Source organism: Humulus lupulus, chromosome 4 (genome assembly GCF_963169125.1).
Source record: "Humulus lupulus chromosome 4, drHumLupu1.1, whole genome shotgun sequence".
In the NCBI taxonomy this organism is placed as follows: domain Eukaryota; kingdom Viridiplantae; phylum Streptophyta; class Magnoliopsida; order Rosales; family Cannabaceae; genus Humulus; species Humulus lupulus.
In genome coordinates this window covers 8938212-8960092 of record NC_084796.1, presented here as the reverse complement: position 1 = coordinate 8960092, position 21881 = coordinate 8938212, and the positions used below count along the sequence as shown (strand labels likewise).

At 35.7% G+C, this 21881-nt stretch overlaps 2 protein-coding genes across 5 annotated transcripts; one reads left to right on the top strand and one right to left on the bottom strand.

Moving 5' to 3' along the window:
* The first annotated feature begins 1509 nt into the window (after positions 1 to 1509).
* LOC133829896 (guanine nucleotide exchange factor SPIKE 1) lies at positions 1510 to 16418 on the top strand. Its single transcript, XM_062259725.1, has 30 exons — positions 1510 to 1856; positions 2037 to 2199; positions 2801 to 2928; positions 3044 to 3147; positions 3261 to 3316; positions 3476 to 3573; positions 3703 to 3840; positions 4475 to 4786; positions 4912 to 5193; positions 5474 to 5641; positions 5722 to 5913; positions 6031 to 6074; positions 6794 to 6863; positions 6968 to 7129; positions 7703 to 7810; positions 8430 to 8467; positions 8720 to 8864; positions 9657 to 9783; positions 9870 to 10063; positions 10429 to 10559; positions 10722 to 10797; positions 10974 to 11084; positions 11292 to 11474; positions 12309 to 12452; positions 12699 to 12872; positions 13166 to 13513; positions 13589 to 13921; positions 14159 to 14344; positions 14806 to 15780; positions 15893 to 16418. The coding sequence occupies exons 1-30, from the start codon at positions 1797 to 1799 to the stop codon at positions 16145 to 16147; spliced, it is 5505 nt and encodes a 1834-aa protein (XP_062115709.1). The 5' UTR covers positions 1510 to 1796; the 3' UTR covers positions 16148 to 16418.
* Positions 16419 to 16815: 397 nt separating this feature from the next.
* Positions 16816 to 21881, bottom strand: LOC133829901 (putative disease resistance RPP13-like protein 1). 4 transcript variants are annotated; one of them, XM_062259742.1, is made up of 5 exons: positions 19400 to 21881; positions 18103 to 19295; positions 17824 to 17946; positions 17646 to 17738; positions 16816 to 17546 (listed from the first exon to the last, which is right to left on the bottom strand). In XM_062259742.1, exons 1-2 carry the CDS (start codon positions 21714 to 21716, stop codon positions 19255 to 19257), a joined length of 2358 nt encoding a protein of 785 aa, XP_062115726.1. In that variant the 5' UTR covers positions 21717 to 21881; the 3' UTR covers positions 16816 to 17546; positions 17646 to 17738; positions 17824 to 17946; positions 18103 to 19254. The 4 variants fall into 4 exon arrangements, with proteins under 4 accessions (XP_062115726.1, XP_062115725.1, XP_062115724.1 ...); XM_062259741.1 differs by having other exon boundaries at positions 17824 to 18082; positions 18452 to 19295; XM_062259740.1 differs by having other exon boundaries at positions 18452 to 19295.

The following is a 21881-nucleotide window of genomic DNA, read 5'->3' as shown; positions in this document are numbered from 1 at the left end:
GGTGCATTTAGCTTACATTTTATTATATTTAAATGTGAAATTTGACATATAGATTCTTAACATTGATTAACTTTTTAAAAATAATTATTTTGAATGGGAAAACTTTCTAGCAAAATTACTAGCTTTTTTGTGATAATATTAGTATAGTCATTGATGATTGTAGATATAAAGATATATTAATTATATTTCATAGTTAATTTTGGCAAAATTGTTTGATATGGGATGATTTGATAGTGTTTTTTTCTTTCTTTCCCATCTTCCTAATATTTTAGTGAATGTAATAATATTAAAACTATAAGTGCAATGCTCATAAGAAATAATCAGTGTTTTTTTTTTATCTTAATATACTTGTAAAGAATCTATTATTTTAATATTTTTTTATTTGGTAAGATACAAAATAAAATAAAAACCCTAAATCCTCACACGAAAAAAAAATCAAAGCCAATATATGATTTTTATAGAAAATTTTACACCATTTTTATATTACTAACAAGAAGAGATATTGTTATACAAATACAATATTTATCAAAATTATTTTATTTTAAAATTATTTCAATTACTCAACAACCATTTTGTTTTTTAAACTTTATCATGCAAAAACGTTTATTTTCACATAGAAATTTTTAATACTCATTGTCATTTTCTAATGTTGAAGACTTTTGGAGTATATTTTTAATCAATTTATACAAATTTGGTTGCCATGGAATCATTGGACAAAATACCAAGCACATATTTGATTTTTCTTCAAAAAATATATTAATGAATGTAATTTTTTTAGATAAACAAATGAGAAAAGCTTCTCTTTCACCATAATAATAACCCTAATAAGATTCAATTATTTTTATTTTTTAACACAAAACATCACTTGGTCCTTTAAATTCCAACAAACTTGTATTTTTCTTAAAAAAAATCCTTAAAAAAGAAGCAAGACCCTTAAAAATGAAAAAGGATAATATTAATATACAAAAAAGAGATTTGATTCCTAATCCATTACAATTATCTGTAAAGATAATTACAGAAAAAAGTTGCTATTAATGACAATACTCTACTATTTTTACTCCAAGTCCAACATTATTTTCCAACCAACACACATATCAATACATCTATATATATATTTATACATATTAATATACATTTTTATATATTTAAAGCAAAACCTTAAATATAATATTGTATATAACAATGTTGGATATCCAAGCTGCTGAGCTGTAGCTTTACTTGGAAGGTGTATTAGGTCAGAAAGTGATAAAAAAGTATACATATAAAACCAAAAAAACACAGTACAAATTTTACTTTTCTTAGAAGCAAAATATTGTAAATTAATAACATTTTTTTTAAAAATAAGATAAAATAAAAACAACCCCTTTTTCTAATTTTTTATTTATTTAATTTAAAAAATAAAGAAAAAACTAAATTTAGAATAAAGTTGTAATAACCCAACAATGGCTTTTTTCTCTCCTTGGACTCTATTTTGACTTGTGTGCTGTGCTCTTCTGGTCATTCTTAGCTCACTTTGGTCTGAGTCTGATGCTTAAAGCTTAAAGCTTTGAGCTTGAGCTAAGTCCTTTCTTTCTCTTTCATGCATTTTTTTTGGGTCAAAATTTGTATAATATTTTGCTTCAATATGGAGTTTAGTTAGATCTACCAAATATCCCACTAAATGGGTTTTTTCTTCAACGGAGGAGTTTATTAGTATTTACTTTGCCATTAAAGCTAAGCTTTTATAAAATCAAAGTTTGACAGGAGCAAAGAAAATAACCCATTATCGTTTCGAAGAACCAAACCCTAGATCTGCAATGTTGCACCTCCGGCCTCGCCGGGATTCCACTTCGGCGACCACTAAATGGCAGAACAAGGTAATGCATTGGGTTTTGCTTCGAAAAGGGTTTTGGAAAGCTTATCAAGAAATGCATTTGGTTTTCTTTTGGATTTGTTTATCTGGATTTTGCTCCCAAAGGTGTTCTTGATTGTTTATGAAGAATTGCATTTGGTTATTGAGTTTGAATTTGGAAATGTTTATTTGGGTTTTCTTTCAGTCTGAGGAGAATTTGGAGCAGTGGCCGCATATGAAGGAGTTGGTTCAGTGTTATACTGCTGATTTGGTTAAGGATGAGAACAAGTATGGTCACTATGAGAGTGTTGCTCCTGTGTCGTTTCAGAACCAGATTTATGAAGGTCCTGATACTGACATTGAGACAGGTAAAACCCTTCTTTGACTCTCTAGTAAATAAGTACAGTTAGCTTGTTGTTAAAGTAGGAATTTAGTAACTTAATTAAAATTCAAGCGTTTAGATGATGCTCATTCTTCTCTTGAGACTATAATCGGTGATAAAATTGTAAGAATCCTAACTATTACTAGTTTGGTAGTGTAACATGTGGTTAACAGTGTACTTAATAAGCTGTTAGGTAGAGTGGCTAGTTTCTGCACCATGAGTTTATACAGTTGAAGGCTTTATTCTAGTGTTCTATTAAATTAGTAAAAAGAAAGAAACTATAGCTTGTTTTTCGTAATGAAAAGACAACTCTTTTGTCTGTGGTACTACGATTTGTTTAATTTATTTGTGCCTTAGAAGTTTTATTTTTGCAAATGCAAATTAGAATAATGATGGTGTGTGTGTGTGTGTAGTGCTACTGCTGCAGAAATTATGGTACAATATAAATATAACGTTTTCTCTGCCACTATTGGCTGATTAGTCTTATAAACCACACAATTTAAAGAAAAGGGAAGTATTGCGTGCCAACACGGAATTGGTTTTCTAACTTCGTATTCGTTATACAAATTTCTTCAACCCCCTTACAGAAATGCGTCTTGCTAATGCAAGGCGAACAAAGACTGAAGACACCACTGATGATGATGTGCCAAGTACCTCAGGAAGGCAGTTTATTGAGGCTACTGCTTCTGACTCATCACTATCGAATACTTTAAAGGTTTTACTGGTTTTGATCTTGTTTCTACTGGATTATTGTAGCAATTATCATACATCTAGCTTCATTCTAGTGTACTTCAGGATTGATGATTTGTTAATCAAAAAAATATTTGCAGCATTTTGGTCAATCCCCACTACCAGCTTACGAACCGGCTTTTGACTGGGAAAATGAAAGATCACTGATATTTGGTCAAAGGATTCCAGAAACTCCTATATCACAGTATGGAATTACCAGAATTTTGTTGCTCAGTAGAAATTTTGGTCAACCTTTTATTTGTACTTTTTTTCATGCTGATCTGGTTATCCACTTTCCCATCCTTTTGGTTGTTTCAGTGGATTGAAGATTTCTGTGAAAGTTCTATCCTTATCATTCCAAGCTGGACTAGTTGGTAAGCACTTTATATTCTGGTGCTATATTCTTGACAAGTTGCTTTTTGGCTAACAATATTCGTGATTTCATGTCATTAGCTGCAAATTTTAAGTTGTATTTGGTAAATTCTGACCGCTATTACTCTCTTTCTCTATATATGTGTGTATATATTTTATAGAGCCATTTTCCGGTACAATTTGCTTATACAATAGGGATAGAAGAGAAAAATTGTCTGAAGATTTCCATTTCCGTGTGCTACCCAGTGAAATGCAAGATGTAAGTTGTAAGGGCATTGTAGCAACTTTTATTCTTATTCCCCTCCCCTCCCCTCCTCACCCAGCCAATTTCTTTTTGTTTTTTCCCCTTTCCTGCAACATCTGAATATTTAAGATGTGGTTTTTTCAGGCAAATGTTTCATCTGAATCTCGTGGAATCTTTCATTTAGATGCTCCATCTGCATCAGTCTGTCTGCTAATTCAGTTAGAAAGGCATGTTACAGAAGAAGGCGGGGTAACACCTTCAGTCTATTCTCGCAAAGAGCCAGTATGTGAATGTCCAAGTGCTCCTACTTTTAATTTGTTATTATCCTACGAGTCTCAATGCATGGAATTTAGCTGATGCACTCCTTAAGGTTTTTTTCCAATAAAAAGGAATTTGACACCATAGGACATGTAGCTGCAATTTTATCTTCAAAGCTTGAATGGTCATTAAGAATTCAAAATATCATTGCAACATTGAGCTGTTTTTCAATAGAAGAGCATTTGGAGAAGCTTCCAAATAATGCACCACCTAACAACTATAACTCTCAGGAAACTTCTCTAATTAGACAAAGGAAGAAAGAAAACTTTATTATTCATTTGTCTAAGAATATTGATAGGCTGCGTGTCACAAAAAATTAAGTGATCGGAATTTAGAATGAAGTGTGGAGATCAGGATGTAGAACATGTGTGCCACAACCAAAACTTACTTTTGCTTTTTGGTTGAAAGAAACAATAATGTTCCCACTCGTCATTCTAGGACAAAATACAAAAACATGTTCCATATTTTATTTGGGTGGGATCGGTTCATATGTCTGCCTGTGGTTGTGCGTGTATGTGTATAATTGTATATGAGTATCCATGTTCAAATTTGGTCAAAATCTTATTTATATAACTGATGATTTTACTCACCCGAACAGGTTCACTTGACTGAGAGAGAGAAGCAAAAATTGCAGGTGTGGTCCCAAATAATGCCTTACAAAGAGTCCTTCGCCTGGGCTATTGTTTCATTATTTGATAACAGCATTACTGCAGCTTCTGGTGGGTCTGCCTCCCCAAGCAGTCCACTTGCTCCGAGTGTGTCTGGAACAAGTTCTCATGAGGGTGTTTTTGAGCCTAGTGCAAAAGTTACACTAGATGGGAAGCTGGGTTATTCAACTGGAAGCTCTGTTATAGTGGAGATATCAAACTTAAATAAAGTTAAAGAGAGCTACACTGAGGACTCACTCCAGGTACAGCATGCATCAACTCATGTTTTCATATAGTTTTAGTTTCTTTTTATAGTGTAATACGTAATCCCAGTTCTTATTAATGTATTATGTTTCATTAATTTGTATGGTTTTCCTGTGTTGTGTAGGATCCTAAACGCAAAATTCACAAACCTGTAAAAGGCGTTTTGAGACTGGAGATCGAGAAGCACCAAATTGATCATGCTGACTTGGAAAATATATCAGAAAGTGGTAGTCTGACCACAGATGATCCAGCAGATCGCATCTCTGACTCTGCATATGGAAAGCATACCAGTAATGGTTCAGATGGGCCCCATGGTAGTAACTCTAAGTGGAATTCTTTTGAAGCCAAAGAAATTTCTGGAAATGGATCAAATGTTCAAAGAAATCAGGATTTCGGTGCTGATGATGTAAGTATGATGCTGTTTTGCTGCTTTTTTTCCCCTTGAACTCAAACCATCACTTGCTATAAGACAGATTTATGCGTATCTACTATCTGCCTATCTGGTTGATTTATTTATTATTATTATTTTATTTAAAATTTCATTCTCAAATGTGTGCATCATATAAATGATTGTGATAATTTATGTCTACATCTATTATGATGAATGGCATTTTATGTCTTCACTATATTTTAGGTAATGCATTCTGTTCCCACTAAATTAAATTACTGTATTGGTTGACTTCCAGTTCCAAGCTTTCGACTTCCGTACTACAACAAGAAATGAGCCCTTTTTGCAGCTTTTTCATTTTCTCTATGTATATCCCTTGACTGTTAGTTTAAGTCGGAAGAGGAATATGTTTGTGCGGGTTGAGCTTAGAGAGGATGACACTGATATTCGTAGACAACCATTAGAGGTAAACACGAGGACTTGTGTTTACAAAAATCAGTTTTCTTTTCAACAATATTTAGCTTAGTCGTGAACACATGTGAGTAGGCAATGTATCCAAAGGAGCACGGGGCAACACTTCAGAGGTCGGCTCATACTCAAGTTGCTGTTAGTGCTAGGGTGGCCAGCTACCATGATGAGATTAAACTGTCCCTTCCTGCTACCTGGACACCAACTCATCATCTTTTGTTCACTTTTTTCCATGTTGACCTTCAAACAAAATTGGAGGCTCCAAAGCCTGTAAGATTCAACATCTATCTGATACGAAGTTTTATTTTATCTACCTTCCTCTACAGTTAACTTTGTCAGGTTGTTTCAGTTTCATTTAAATAATTAAGTTTTCCATGCATTTTCCAGGTAGTAATTGGATATGCAGCGCTCCCATTATCCACACATGCTCAGTATGTCTAAGTCTTGCCGATTTTATTTCTTGTTCTTCATTCTTTTCTTCTTCATACTGGAACATGAAAATAAACTTATGTTTACGATATGCTTTTTTCCCTCTTCTATCATTAAGAGTTAACATTGCATTTTGCGTGAAATACAACTTAGATCATTAGAGCTTGCGGTGAGTGTTGGTAATGGGGTGGCTATAGCTTATAATGGCCACTTTGGCTACTTAAGATGTATTTTGGTTTATATTTGTTTGATACTGGAAACTCACCTGGGCATGATCATAGCCTTGAATTCTGCATGGGATTTGATCAGTTTTATTCGATGCAATATGGTGTACTTTTAATCAAAATCTGACTTCATTCTATATTTTGATCATTTATGCATATTGACTTGATAATAAATCTTATTTTTTAACCAACTCCTGTGGTTGAATACAAAATGCACTTCGGTGAAATAATTGCTTAGCTGGTATGATTGCCCATGGGAAACCAATAACATTTGAATAGTTCTTTCCAAGCATCAGATCATATATGTGAAAATAAATTTGTTTCATTATGTGCAGTCACTTTATTTATTACTTTGAAATTAATCAAAGAAGGGTGTTATATGCCTACATTTCATGGCCTTGATACTCTTTCTCTTCTCCTGTGAAATCATATAATTAGTGTGTTTGACTATCTCTCTCTCTTTTATGATTTCTCACAACCGATATGGTTTTGCTCAGGATGCGGTCTGAGATTTCTTTGCCAATTATGAAAGAGTTGGTTCCGCATTATCTTCAGGATACTGGCAGGGTATGCTCTAGATACTATTTGAGCTTATGATGTGTTACACTTTTTGTTTTTAATTCATGAGTTTCTGGAATGCCTTATTTTATTACCTGTTTTCTCCATCGTAGGAGAGGCTTGATTATTTGGAGGATGGAAAGAATGTCTTTAGATTGCGCTTAAGACTTTGTTCATCATTGTATCCCATCAATGAACGCATTAGAGATTTTTTTCTTGAGTATGATAGGCATACTCTTCGAACAAGCCCACCTTGGGGTTCTGAACTTCTTGAGGTAATAATTCATTGTAATAGTATGTTTTATTTTTTTAATCTTTATAAGAAATATTATTTTCCATTTTCCTTTACTCTTTTCTTTAAACATTTACCGAACTGAGAAAAAAATCTGTCTCTAAGATTTGGTCGCTATAGAACAAACGCCACTTCTAGTTGAGAAGGTTCAAATTTGTGAATATTTCTCTTCCAAAGGATCTTAATCAATACAGTAGTATAGAGTATTCTACTAGTTCCACTTAATAGGTTGGTGATTGAGGTTGGCAGTTGTTCGGATCTGGTAGTTAATTATAGACTTACTTTATAGTATTCTCCGGCAATGAATTTTGAGTGCCATAAAAGTTTGAGTGCCATAAAAGTTTTACTTTATATATATATATATTTTTATTACATATCATTTTCTAAGAAGCTGTTTCTCAGAATCTATTTCATTGCACATGTATTAATTTAGTTTCATATATTTGTCTTGTTAGTAATGGGATGGTCAGGTCACAGAATACTCTGTAGATTCTTTAATATGATTTCAAGGCTTATGGAACATTGTGATTTAAGATTGTGTTAATGTTGCTTGCAGGCTATTAACAGTTTGAAGAATGTTGATTCCACTGCTTTGCTTCAATTTCTTCATCCTATTTTGAATATGCTTCTCCATCTTATAGGCAATGGTGGAGAAACACTCCAGGTCAGTTATTAATAAATACACTACTAAATTCATGGGGTCTCAGGACTCAATTTTTTAGTTATTAATAAATGATCTATTTGTAGTATAAAGAGCTTACAACCCCAAGGGGTGGTCTAGTGGTTAGGAGGAATGTCGGATAGTGCTGGTAGGCATTGCTTCGAGGTTCGAATCCCCATAAACTCAAAAACTTGGGTCCACTGGGAGGTCTCCCAGTTGAACTGCCAGGGCCAAAAATTAAAAAAAAAGTAATATTAAGAGCTTACAAAGCAGAGGGAACAAAGAATTCTCTAAAATTGATATGAGGTCATCAACAATTAGTAACAAACTAAAAATTAGTCTAGTGTAAGACCTTCCAAATTGTTAATAAGGTAGCAGAAGCAGAATTCTTAAACTCTTCAACACTTTAACCTAAGTGCTACCCAAAGTTGAACTTCCCCCTGATTTCTTTCTCCAAAGACGTCAAATCTTCAGGACTCATTTTTGTAGTTGTCTTGATGACTTTGGCGTCGTTATCATTTACTTACAACTTTGATTGAGCGCAACAAGAACATATTTTTTCTTTTAAATTATTTGTATTGGGTGTTGTTGTCTGCTATAATTTATTTCCCACTGTCTTCAGGTTGCAGCTTTCAGAGCCATGGTTAATATCGTTACCAGGTCTGTTATTTAGTTCTCTGTCTTAACATTGCTCCAAACTGATTATAAAATGCAAAGTAATTTCTTCTGCAAAGAAAATACTGGTATCTCTGCTTGAGACAGAAGTTTTTGAGTTTTGACCATCAGATGTATTTGAGATGCAGAGAGAAATATATGGATACATCATACATGTATTGTTATATGTTCTTGTATGTCCAAGTTTTTTCGGTTGATTCTGGATTCGCTTGACATTGTTTGGAAGATTTTCTGTAGGGTGCAGCAGGAGTCAGTTGATGATGCTGAAAGAAACCATTTTTTGGTCAACTATGTTGATTACGCATTTGATGACTTTGGGGGTCGTCAGCCTCCTGTTTATCCTGGTTTATCCACTGTTTGGGGAAGCCTGGCTCGAAGTAAGGTGAGGCTAGTTCTTCATCATCCACTGTATAGCATGTGATTTTCTTGGTTATTACTGTTAATATTTCCTTTACATTGTGTTCTCTAATACTCAATTAGGCCCCCAGATATTGTAGGGTTAGGGGGGATTCTAGTTTCAAAAAATTAGGCCTTATACTCGACTAGTTGTGTTGATTGATTTTTCTGTCATTATGTGGTTTGACCACGTAGTTTCGACGTCTGGCAAGCAGTAAAATTGCTATTTATAGAGGTTGTAATCTCTGTTCAGAAATTTGCAGCTGTCTGTTTTACTGCATTATCAAGTGTGAGATGGCTTAGTTAAATGAACTTTTGTAAAACTGTTGGGGTTGAGCAATTCTCTTTTGAAGATATTGGAGAAATCTTCCAGGTTGCAGCTACCTTCTGACAAGTAGGGGTCTAAATTTGATATCTGCCACATGATAGTGAATTTCTTTATGAGAAACACATGATATCTCAGCGGGAGCAGTTGCTAGCAGTATTAATATGCTTATGATATTTGTCTGTAACAGCACATGTTCTACTTTTTCAAGGTGTCATCCAGTCCAAACAGAAATTAAAAATGAAGAGAGAAATTGATAAAAAATAATTAAGTGAAATGAAGAAGCCCCTATTTTTTGGTTCTGATCCTCTTATGTAGTATTTCAATTTCTTTTTGTATGTTGTGATGGCCAGTTCTATATGCGCGCAGGAATTGCTATATTAGCCTTGTATATGTTTTTTTTATTTTTGCTCAATTTTTTCTTCTAATTTAATGTATGTGATTTTTCTGCAGGCTAAAGGTTATCGTGTTGGACCAGTATATGATGATGTTTTAGCCATGGCTTGGTTTTTTCTTGAGCTTATTGTCAAGTCAATGGCATTGGAAAAGACTCGTCTTTTCTATCATAGTCTTCCATTAGGTAAGTTGCAGTGAAAACATGTGTCCAGGGAAATTCCTTCTTCCTTTTCTTGTTTCTTTAATATGTAAGTTTCTTTCACGGTGCAGGTGAAGATATCCCACCTATGCAACTTAAGGAAGGTGTATTCAGATGTATTATGCAGTTGTATGATTGCCTGCTGACCGAAGTACATGAGCGCTGTAAGAAGGGGTTAAGTTTGGCAAAACGCTTGAACAGTAGTTTGGCCTTCTTCTGTTATGATCTTCTATTGATTATTGAACCTCGCCAGGTTTTTGAATTGGTATGCTTTCTGCTTTTATTTTGTTTTAATGGAAGCTGCATTTTTTTCCTGTAGTAGAGGTAGGGTTGAGCCACATGATTGCATTACAGTTTGTACAGATATGTGCTCCCTATTTCTAATATATATACATATATATAAATATTTTCTTTTGTTGCTACTATTATTGGTTGTTATTTCTGCTGTTGTTGGGTGGAGTCAGTTGAATTAAACCATGAAAGTCAGGTAAGGGAAGAAATAATGTAATGAGAAAAGACCATGCACAGCAAGAAAATTACGTCATTTGGCCTTTTATGGAGTTTGCAAATAATATGTTGTTGCTGAATGTGTGAGGTGCTGAGATATTTTAAATTTTCTAACCACTGCAGGTGTCGTTGTACCTGGACAAGTTTTCTGGAGTTTGCCAGCCTCCTCTCCATGATTGCAAGCTCTCATTTTTGCAGATCATATGTGATCATGATCTTTTTGTTGAAATGCCTGGGAGAGACCCTTCAGATAGGTACTTTAATCAAATTTATTTGTTGTTGCATACCCCTCAACTAGCTTGCAGTTGCACTTAATTCTAGAACTCCAGATAAATTTGGGGTCTTAGTGTAGTAATTAACTCCTATCTTGCTAATCTTTTGATTTTAATATGCTGATAACAATGTTTATGTTTTAGGAACTACCTCTCATCTGTCCTAATTCAAGAGCTTTTCCTTACTTGGGATCATGATGACTTGTCTTTACGTGGAAAGGTAAAGAAAGTTTAAATGGATAATCTGCGTGTGGGAGGATGCATATGTATACTCTTCCAGTACCTTTGACCCTGGCTTGTTTATGTACCCTTGTAGTGTAATAAGTTTTATGTGAGATGCAGTTACATAGTTTTATTTCTGTTGTAATTTGTAATCATATAAGCCTGTCTGTGTAGGCTGCTAGAATTCTGGTGGTCCTTATGTGCAAGCATGAATTTGATGCTCGATACCAGAAGCCTGAAGATAAACTATATATTGCGCAACTGTATTTTCCTCTTATTGGCCAGGTAAATGGTGCCATCGAAGCTTTTTTTTTGCCATATGAGGGAATGCTGCATATAAACAACTATGTATTTCACAATGATATTCTTAGATTGTAACTGCTCAAGCTAATATTTCTCTATTGAACAGTAAATGATTTATGTTATGATACCGTATAATTATCAAAGTTCTATCTCCAATTAGTTCACTAATTAGTGATGTGGTCTATGCAGATTTTGGATGAGATGCCTGTTTTTTACAACCTTAATGCTGTTGAAAAGCGTGAAGTTCTCATAGTTATTTTGCAAATTGTACGCAATCTTGATGATGCATCACTTGTGAAGGCATGGCAGCAGAGCATTGCAAGGACTAGATTATTTTTCAAACTCATGGAGGAATGCCTAAGTCTTTTTGAGGTTCCTTGATATTTCCCTTACCTCTTTGATCTTGTGATTGACTGTTGGTGTCATTTAGTTTACTTGTTTGGGTTCTATAAAGTATAAACCATGCATACACATAATCTTTTTATTTATTTCTATATTTATTTGCTATCTTATTTTGAATGGTTGTCAAGTCTACAAGTTTTTATAAAATTGACGTGGTAGCTTAAATTATGGCAAAATGCACCAAAGTGGGGCCCTCAAATGATATAACTTTCTGATCTCCAAATGTTGTTAGTCCATATCCAGGATTTCCCCCCCTTAATTTTATTTAACTGAGACATGAGTAATAATATATGCCACTTGACGATGAAAATTGGCCTACTCAGAATGACAAAAGTTTGGTTATCCTTGTTCTTTAAATGCACATTCTTTGCATGTAAACAAACATTTTGGTTTTGCTTAGTTCTTGAGTTGATTCAAAGGGAGGGTCAATTGAACTTGGATGTGCACATCTTTAGAGTTTTGTCCTCTCTGTCATTTGTTTTCTTGTGTTTCATTTTTTGGTCATGATTACCTCTTTTGGGCTTTATGCAATATAAGAATGTTAATCATTTGGCTAAGAATGATAAAGGAAAAACTTGTTACTATGGAGCCATTTATTGCATAGAAGGTTTCCAGAAGTATACCCTTTAACCATGGTATTAGAATGGATGCTATATTTTTATATATTATTCATGTTGGGTAAAAGTAATATTCTAATAATAGGAGAAGTAAGTTAACAATGTACAGTAATTTAGCTATTGTTGATTCTCACTCTTTCTTTTGCTATTGCCTGTGACACTGATTTTCTATTATTCATTTTTACAGCACAGAAGGTCTGCTGATGGCATGCTTATGGGTTCTAGTTCTCGTAGTCCTGTTGGGGATGCACCTGCTTCCCCTAAGTACTCTGATAGACTTTCTCCGGCAATCAACAATTATCTGTCTGAGGCATCAAGACAAGAAGTCAGAGTGAGTTAATTTATTGTGGTCTTAAATCAAGAAATCAATGCTTCCAGTGTTTTGTCTATCAATAATGTTTTTTTTAATTACTTACTGATTGTTTTGAGGTCATCTGTTCATCCTTATATTGTCAAACAGTAGGTACTAGTTACTTTTTCTAAGTAGTTTTGTGCATTGTCCAAATCCCTGATACATGAGTTGTAAGAAGCTACTCATTTTTACGTATAACGCTAATGTTGAATCCCACTCATGCAGCCTCAGGGAACACCTGAAAATGGATATTTGTGGCAAAGAGTAAATTCTCAGTTAAGTTCTCCTAGCCAGCCATATTCATTGAGAGAGGCTCTGGCTCAGGCACAATCTTCTAGAATTGGAGCTTCTGCTCAGGCTCTTAGAGAATCTTTGCATCCATTATTGAGGCAAAAACTGGTATGTTTACTTTATTATTATCATATTAATTTTATTTTTGAAAAGAAACTTCTTTGTATTAATCATGGGAAAAAAATACAAAGATTAGAGATCAAGGGACGATCTTAGTATGCTAAAATATAGCTTGAAACAGAAAACGAACATAGTAAAAAACAATAATAAAAAACTGAGCCTATCTTATTACAGATTGCTGCAATAGCAGATTGTTTTGTGTAGCAAAGTACTTCAACCCCATTCTGAATTTGTTCAGTCATATTTTACTTTTAGGTGGCTAATAACTTTACCATTTTCAGGAGCTCTGGGAAGAAAACTTGAGTGCTTCTGTTAGTCTTCAGGTTTTAGAAATTACTGAGAAGTTTTCCACAATGGCTGCTTCCCATGGTATTGCTACAGACTATGGAAAACTTGATTGTGTCACAGCCATATTTATGAGCTTCATCTCTCGAAATCAACCACTGGCCTTCTGGAAAGCTTTGCTACCTGTCTTCAACAGTGTATTCAACCTTCATGGTGCGACTCTGATGGCAAGAGAGAATGATCGTTTCTTAAAACAAGTTACTTTCCAACTTCTTCGACTTGCAGTTTTCCGGAATGACAACATTAGAAGAAGGGCTGTTGTTGGGCTCCAGATACTTGTTAGGGTAGGTTCCTCACATTGCAACACTTCTTATGATCTGCATTTTGGACAAAAATAATTTTTTCCTCCTTTTTTGCAGAGTTCTTTCTATTACTTTATGCAGACAGCCAGGTTGAGAGTCATGCTGATCATTACATTGTCAGAACTGATGTCTGATGTGCAAGTGACTCAGATGAAGCCTGATGGGACACTAGAAGAGAGTGGTGAAGCTCGGCGTCTTAGAAAATCTTTAGAAGAAATGTCAGATGAAGATAAGAGCCCCGGTCTGTTGAGGGAGTGTGGTCTTTCTGAGAGTGCACTATTGGCCCTCCCAGAAAAAATGACAGAGAGCAAGTGGTCCTGGTCAGATGTGAAATATCTCTCAGAAAGTCTTCTTCTTGCCCTTGATGGTAGTTTGGAACATTCACTTTTGGTAAGTTCAGTGATGTCTGCATTGATTTAGGCGTGTGATTGTTGTTGAATTTGCTTTTATTCTGTAGTCACTTGGAAATTTTGTTATACCATTAGCCTCTACATTTCACATCATAGTTTACTTAGTCCTGAGCATGCCCCCCATTGGATTCTGATTGCAGCTTTGTTTTTGTGCCCGAACAAATAAACCGTTTATGATCTATCATTGTAGAACTAAATTGGGTGCAACCGTTTTCAGGGATCTATGATGACTATGGATAGATATGCAGCTGCCGAAAGCTTTTATAAACTTGCCATGGCATTTGCCCCTGTTCCAGATCTTCACATAATGTGGTTACTTCATTTGTGTGATGCACATCAGGAAATGCAATCCTGGGCAGAAGCTGCCCAATGTGCTGTGGCTGTTGCTGGGGTTGTAATGCAGGTAACAACACTTTATAGCTTGTAATACAATCTTTAAATAGATCTTGTATGTTACAACTATTATATCCATCCTTGAGTAAACCAAAAGCTTATCAGTGACTGGCGTGCTTAGGCTCTAAGGGTGATTTTTACTACAAGATGTTACTAAAGGAGAAAACAAATGGAAGGAAATTTGCATGTTCTATTTCGTCCTAAAATGTGTAGAATGATATGCACACACATAAGCTGATTAGCAAAAGGCAAATTTTCACCGGATAATATGGGCTTGAATGACCAATAAATGGTAAACATGCCCTATGAGGACACATTTCACTTGAAAATTCTAGGTTGAAGTATCAGCATACCTGCCTTGTTGTTTGATGTTTCAACTGTAGCATTATTCTTCTTTTCAATGGGGGCTTAGTCTCTGGTTTCTGATTAATTTGGTAATATTTCTGAAACATTTATGTTAATTTGTGTTAGGCCCTTGTGGCTAGAAATGATGGTGTGTGGAGCAAGGATCATATAACTGCTCTTCGTAAAATATGCCCAATGGTTAGTAGCGAGATCTCCTCGGAAGCATCTGCAGCTGAGGTGGAGGGATATGGTGCTTCAAAGCTCACTGTTGATTCTGCTGTGAAATATCTACAACTTGCAAATAAACTTTTCTCTCAAGCCGAACTCTTTCATTTCTGCGCAAGCATTTTGGAACTGGTCATTCCAGTTTACAAAAGCAGGAGGGCATATGGACAGCTGGCCAAATGTCACACGCTACTTACAAGTATCTATGAATCGATTCTGGAGCAGGAATCAAGCCCAATCCCATTCACCGATGCTACCTACTATAGGGTTGGATTTTATGGTGATAGATTTGGAAAGCTGGACAGAAGGGAATATGTATACCGAGAGCCACGTGATGTGCGATTAGGTGATATAATGGAGAAGCTAAGTCACATATATGAGTCTAGGATGGATGGGAACCACACCCTACACATAATTCCCGATTCTAGGCAAGTTAAGGCTGATGAGTTGCAGCCTGGAGTTTGCTATCTTCAAATAACTGCTGTTGATGCAGTCATGGAGGATGAAGATTTGGGTAGCAGAAGGGAGAGAATCTTCTCTCTTTCAACAGGTAGTGTCCGTGCTCGTGTCTTTGATCGTTTCTTATTTGATACCCCGTTTACCAAAAATGGAAAGACTCAAGGTGGATTGGAAGACCAGTGGAAGAGACGAACTGTTCTTCAGACTGAAGGCTCTTTCCCTGCACTTGTTAATAGGCTCTTGGTAACTAAATCTGAGTCACTCGAGTTCTCCCCAGTAGAAAATGCAATTGGAATGATTGAAACTCGAACAGCTGCATTACGAAATGAACTTGAAGAGCCTCGCAGCTCTGAAGGGGACCAACTCCCACGTCTGCAAAGCCTTCAAAGAATTCTTCAAGGCAGTGTGGCGGTCCAGGTATGTTTTGTTGACTGATTTATTCATCTTGTGATTTTTATATCAAAATTCATGCAATCTAGTTAAACATGCACTACAGTCAGTAGTTGATCAGTTTTATGTGTCAATGCAGGTCAACAGTGGAGTGTTAAGTGTATGCACTGCATTCTTGTCCGGTGAGCCTGCAACGAGGCTGCGGTCTCAGGAACTACAGCAGCTCATTGCTGCACTCCTTGAATTCATGGCTGTTTGTAAGCGTGCCATCCGTGTACATTTTAGACTGATTGGAGAGGAAGACCAAGAATTCCACACACAGCTTGTGAATGGATTTCAATCATTAACAGCCGAGTTGTCCCATTACATTCCTGCCATTTTGTCAGAGCTGTGATGCGAGTTGTTAAAACTTCATGTGATTTTCGTTTCCTCTATGGTGTGGCAGCTTGAAATGTGTTCATATCTTGTATTTTCTTCTTTAATCATTTTTTAAAAAGAAACCTTGTGGTGTTCCATGTTTGTTCATATGTAACTTTGATCTTTGTTATGAAAATTAACTAGATGAGTAATTTGTCCATTTTGGGCCTTTGTAAATTGTGACATTTTACCTACGAGTATGCAAGTTTAATGAGGAAATTAGGCTGTACAACATTCCTTGGGACTAAGTTTCTCACTCTTTTCTGTGTTTTTATAACGACATAAACTCTTTGAAAAGATACTGTTGCCAATAATCCTTGGGAAAAAAATGTATTGATACTACACTATTAACAATAATAACAAAGAACTTCTTAGTAGCAACAAAGTAGTAAGTCCAATTTCTATAGATTTCACCCAAAAACTTATGCAAGCACATGATAAAGTGCTTCGAGAATTCATGGCATTAGTTATTGATTGGGTTTCAGTATGGACCAATTAACTAAACTAACTAATAAAGTCAGCCAGAAATATAAACAATACTTGAATTTTTTTTTGTAGGGTACTCAGATCATCAATGCAGGAAAATAATTATATAGGTGGACTTGGATGCTCAATTGCAGAAAATCATTTGAAATTATACAAGTATTTGCATAATGAAATGAGATTTCATTGAACATTATATACAAATCTCAGAGGCAAATATTTAGGTCTGTAACTACAAATCTCAATGTCCCTCTTGCTCAACTGTGAGGGACACAAAATCTTCAATGATGAAAAATTAGAGCAAACAAACCAATAAACAAAGATGCATTCACACCAATCTTCAAGTTCATTAAAAACAGAAGCCATCAAAAGCAGCTGCCCATTTGGTGACTTTGAGGGCAACGAAACGACCAAAAATTCAAGTGAGCTTTCACAATACAAGATGAAATATTTCAAAGTTGGAGATACAGATAGTGGCTCAGATTTGACCTGTTAAGAGTCACTTTTAAAGGTGCAATAATCCCAACCAGCAGACACTACGGGCAGAGCCGCAGAACATGAAACTTTTTGGCAGCCACAATAACGTGAAATTTACTAAGTTGTCAAGAACCACCATAAAATCTTGTGTCTATAATGAAGATCTGCTTTCCAAATGCCAATTCCAGAAGCTTGTTGTTGCTACAGAACTTTAATTTTTTGTCCAAAGCAAAAGCTAATTTGATTGAGAGGTATTCATTTGAGGATCTTCTGTCTTTTTCTTTGAATTGTGTCATCGGAACAAAGTTTTCAGTTCACAACTCCTTGACAATTCATGGCATCTTCATTCAAGAAGGATGTTTCTTTGTGTCTTTTTTCGCCACTACTTCTTCTTCTTGTCCATGTGCTGATGATTCCTTTTACAAGAGAGGTCATTTGTTAAGCAAATCAAGATACTAAGCAGACCGATTAATATTTGAACATTTATTAAAATTATGCAGAAGAATAACAGCAACCTTTGTTGAGTTCTTCCAAGTAAGCATCATCCAAGGGGTACTTGTATCAACTTCCCTAGTACGTGAGTCCTTATGCAGATAAAGCCCCATCATCTGTTTTCGAGAATGTAATTACGAAAGAAATATCAGATTTGTATAATTATGAATCGAAATATAAATTATCAAAAAGACTAATTACCTTGATAATTCACTCCCAGTTAGCAACACTGTATTGGTCTTTGTATCAATCTGGCATTTCTTAATGTTCTTGAGCTTTCTTCATTGATTTTAAAGCTTCAGTTCTGAAGCAAAGGCAATCGATCTGAGAAACAAAAGTATATTAAAACAAACTTAAGAAAAAATAAACATTCAAGCACCAAGCCTGAAACATTTCTAATCCTAAAAATGTTGAAGAATATGCTCCGATTTTCGTAGAAACTTTTTGGCTTCGATCAGTCCTGCACTTGCAATCACTTACGAGATGTCAAAAGCCAAATGTGTGTAAAGGATTTGTTTGGCAAAATTGTATGAAATAGTAGAAATCCACAGCAACATAATTGAGTATTCTAAAGGATAAGAAACCTAAAATTCAACCGACACGCAACTCTGGTTTGTGTAAGAAATACCAATAAATAAATAATTCTAGTGTTAGGATAGATTTGAAAATTAGAAGCGAACTAACACATGTGCAATATTTTTATATGAATTTTAAAATAAATTTGAATGAACAAGTATAACTAATCTAAATTTGATATTTGGATTCATTGTTGGTGTAACATTGAATTAATAGCAATCGGTAAAATAATCTAAAATTGAAGAAAACATACCTAGACAGATCATTGCAGCATTTTATTGATACGTTCTTCATTCAAGAAATTCCACTTTAGTTATGTGCTGAATCTTAGGCCAATCTTCTCCTCCTTTCTCACAGCGTTGCTTTACCAACGGACATCTATTGATCACCAAATAAGAAAGTGAAGTGGGCAGCCCTTCTTCTGGCAAGCACCGCAGCCTTCTACAATGTTGAATGTACAATGATTTAAGGGAGGTAAGTTGTTGAAGGGCCTTGCCGTTTAGGGTTTCAAGGTTACGAGATGACCCAATGTCAAGACTAGTCAGAGTGGTCGGAAGGAGCCCCACGTCGGGAAAGGAATCATCTTCCCAAAATGTGAAACTTAAGGATTTTAAAGAGGAGAGTCTATGCAGATCCCACTGCTTATGGTTCCCAAGGAACCTTTTAGAATATGCCAATTCAAGACTCCTTACTTTCGAGTGTGATCCCAAGTCTAGAACAGATTCCAACAATGGCCAATTGTCTATATATACATGTACAAGAGAGAGAGGGGTTGTGACAGTCTGTTGAGTTCTCGGGAGCCAAACCACCATTTGTTCACAACGCCATATAGAGACATCTTTCAAGGATGGAAGATAACCAGGTAAGGCAACATTAAGCTTTGGACAGTTATGCAGACGAAGTGTTGTAAGAAGAGGGAATATTTGACCTTGCTGCATGGCTTCACTACTAAATGACCAATCTTTCCACTCCAACATATTGGAAATCCTCAAGTCCTCTAGACATCTGAATAGAGGACCATTGTGATGAGGAGTCTCATCACCTATTGAGATCACGCTAACGCATCCTTGAATTGTAAGCTTTTTGAGACACGCTAGCTGTCCAAATGGGGGTAAAACACAACAATTCTTACAATCGATAATGTTGATTGATACTAAATTAACAAATGCAGAGTCTACAATCCAGTCCGAGAATGTTGTACCTCTGTAATTGTCAATAATAAGATGCTCCAAGTTTGAATGGGGTTCAAGTGCATCAAGTATATCCTTTTCATTTTGCGAACTATCAGCCACGCCAGCATTAACATTCCAGCTCAATGTCAATTCTGAAAGACCTTTCTTAGCCTTCAAATTAGCCTCTAAAGCTTCTCTTGCATCGCTAATATTTTCCAACCCCGAAATGCACCGCAAATTCTCAAGCTCTGCTACCCTTTTCATTTTAAATCCTCCACTATTTCCATCGCTCAAAACAACATCGGATAAAATATACAAATGCTTCATATTGCTAATTTCATGGGGAAGCTCTTTCAGATGTACACCGCCAATCTCTAGATATCGCAAGTTGATTAAGCTTCCTAACTTCTTTGGTAATTGACAAAGCATTTCACACTCCAATAACAATAAAGTCTGTAAATTGTACAAAGTACAAACTGACTCAGGTAGTTCTTCAATTTCAGTGTAAGACAAGTCCAAGTACCTCAAATGCTTAAGATTACTAATTGAATGAGGCAACTTCTTGATAGAAGATTCATTCAAAGAAAGTACTCTTAAACAACTCCCTGCAGCGAACAACATATCCTCACAGACTAAGTTCACATTCATCTCGTACCAACGTTGGAATGGCAAGGCTAGAACGGTACGCAAGCTCTTGGCTTTATACAAGCCCTTAAATTTGTTGATGTCGTATTTCCCTTTCACATATGACAAATGACGGGTCCTTGTTCCAAGTCTAAGTAAATCATTACTCAAATCCAACCTAAAACAAAAATTATCCGATACAAACATAGCTAAATCATGTATTAGGTCATGCATTTGGAGACATGAGTTTCTTTTACTCGATCGTTGAAAGAATGACCTTGACATGAGATCTTGAAGGTATTCCTCTCCATATTCTTCAATTCGTTTACATTTTTTATCATGTGGCAAAAATCCTTCTGCCATCCACAACAAAATCAACTTTTCTCTTTCAATTTGATAATCTTTGGGAAATATAGAACAATACGCAAAACATTGCTTGAGATGTCCAGGTAAGTGGCGATAGCTCAACCATAAAGCAGGAAGAATGGAACCCTCCTTCTTGTATAACTCCTCCCATGTGTCACTGTTAAGTATGTCTTCCCATTTTTTAGTATTTCGTTCAGAGCGCAATAGTCCACCAAGAGATTTTATTGCTAAGGGAAGACCTTTGCACTTCCCCACTATTTTCTTGCCAAGTTCTTGCAAATCTGGGAAGTCATTGATGTCAACATTAGTTCCGAAAGCATGTTTAACAAATAAATTCCAACAATCTTTATACAATAAAGTTTTAAGATGATGAATATGCCCAGTGGTCATAGTAGAGGCAACGATTTTGCTTCGGGTAGTCACAATAATTTTACTTCCATTTGCTCCATAATCAAAATAGCTCCTCAAAGTGTCCCACAAAGAATAAGACTCATTCCAAACATCATCATGAACAAACAAAAATTTCTTCCCCTGCAATGCTTCCTTCAATTTTCTTCGAAGGTCTTCAGAGTTCTCGATATCACATTTGCTGGAAGTGACTCCCTCAAAGATTTCTTTTGTTATCTTTGAAATGTCAAACTCATCAGACACAGTAACCCATACTTTCAGGTCAAAATGTTTTTTAACTCGATCATCATCGTAAACAAGTTGAGCAAGAGTGGTTTTGCCAACACCACCCATCCCGACAATCGGGATGACAGAAATCTTAGTAGCACCATCAACGTCGTCTTTCAGCAACAAATCAACAATGGTTTCTTTTTCAGTATCCCTCCCATAAACATTAGATTCTTCCACTAAAGGAGCAGGTGGCCTTTTTGAAGGTGCGTTTTCAGCAACTTCTCTCAAGCCAAGAGCATCCTTTTGATCGAGAAGATCATCTAGTTTATCAAGGATCTCAGTGACATCATGTTGTACAGTTTTATCAAATGTGGACAAGAAAGGCGACATAGATTTCAGTTGGTGAAATACCTTGCTTGTGCTGCTGCTGGATTGATCATCTTCAAGCTTGGATCGCAGAGCTTCATAGTCAATTCTGTCCACCAAGTCGTCGGCTTCAAAGATGACATCTTGAAGCTTGAACAGCCACTTCTTGACGTTGTCATTTCGAAGTTGCTTCTCCTCAGCATCATTGAGCAGAACATTAGCTGATAACATCCTAGTGTTCAGCTTGTCTAGCAGCTTGAGAATGGATTTCTTTCCTTGGAACAGCTGGGGTATCTCCTCAGAGGCCAATCTTTGAAACAGAACCTTAAGCGAGGCAGAGAGCAAAGCACCAGCAACAATTTCAACAGCCATAATGGAGTTGGCGGCAAAGCAAGTATGTTGAAGCTAGGGAGTGACAATCGTGAATAATGAATAAGGCACAAGAAGAAAGTCAAGTAGATAGAGAAGAGAATTGCAGAAGTATTATTGTTTATTATGAAAACAAACGGTGAGTGGTCCACGCAAACTTGTATATAT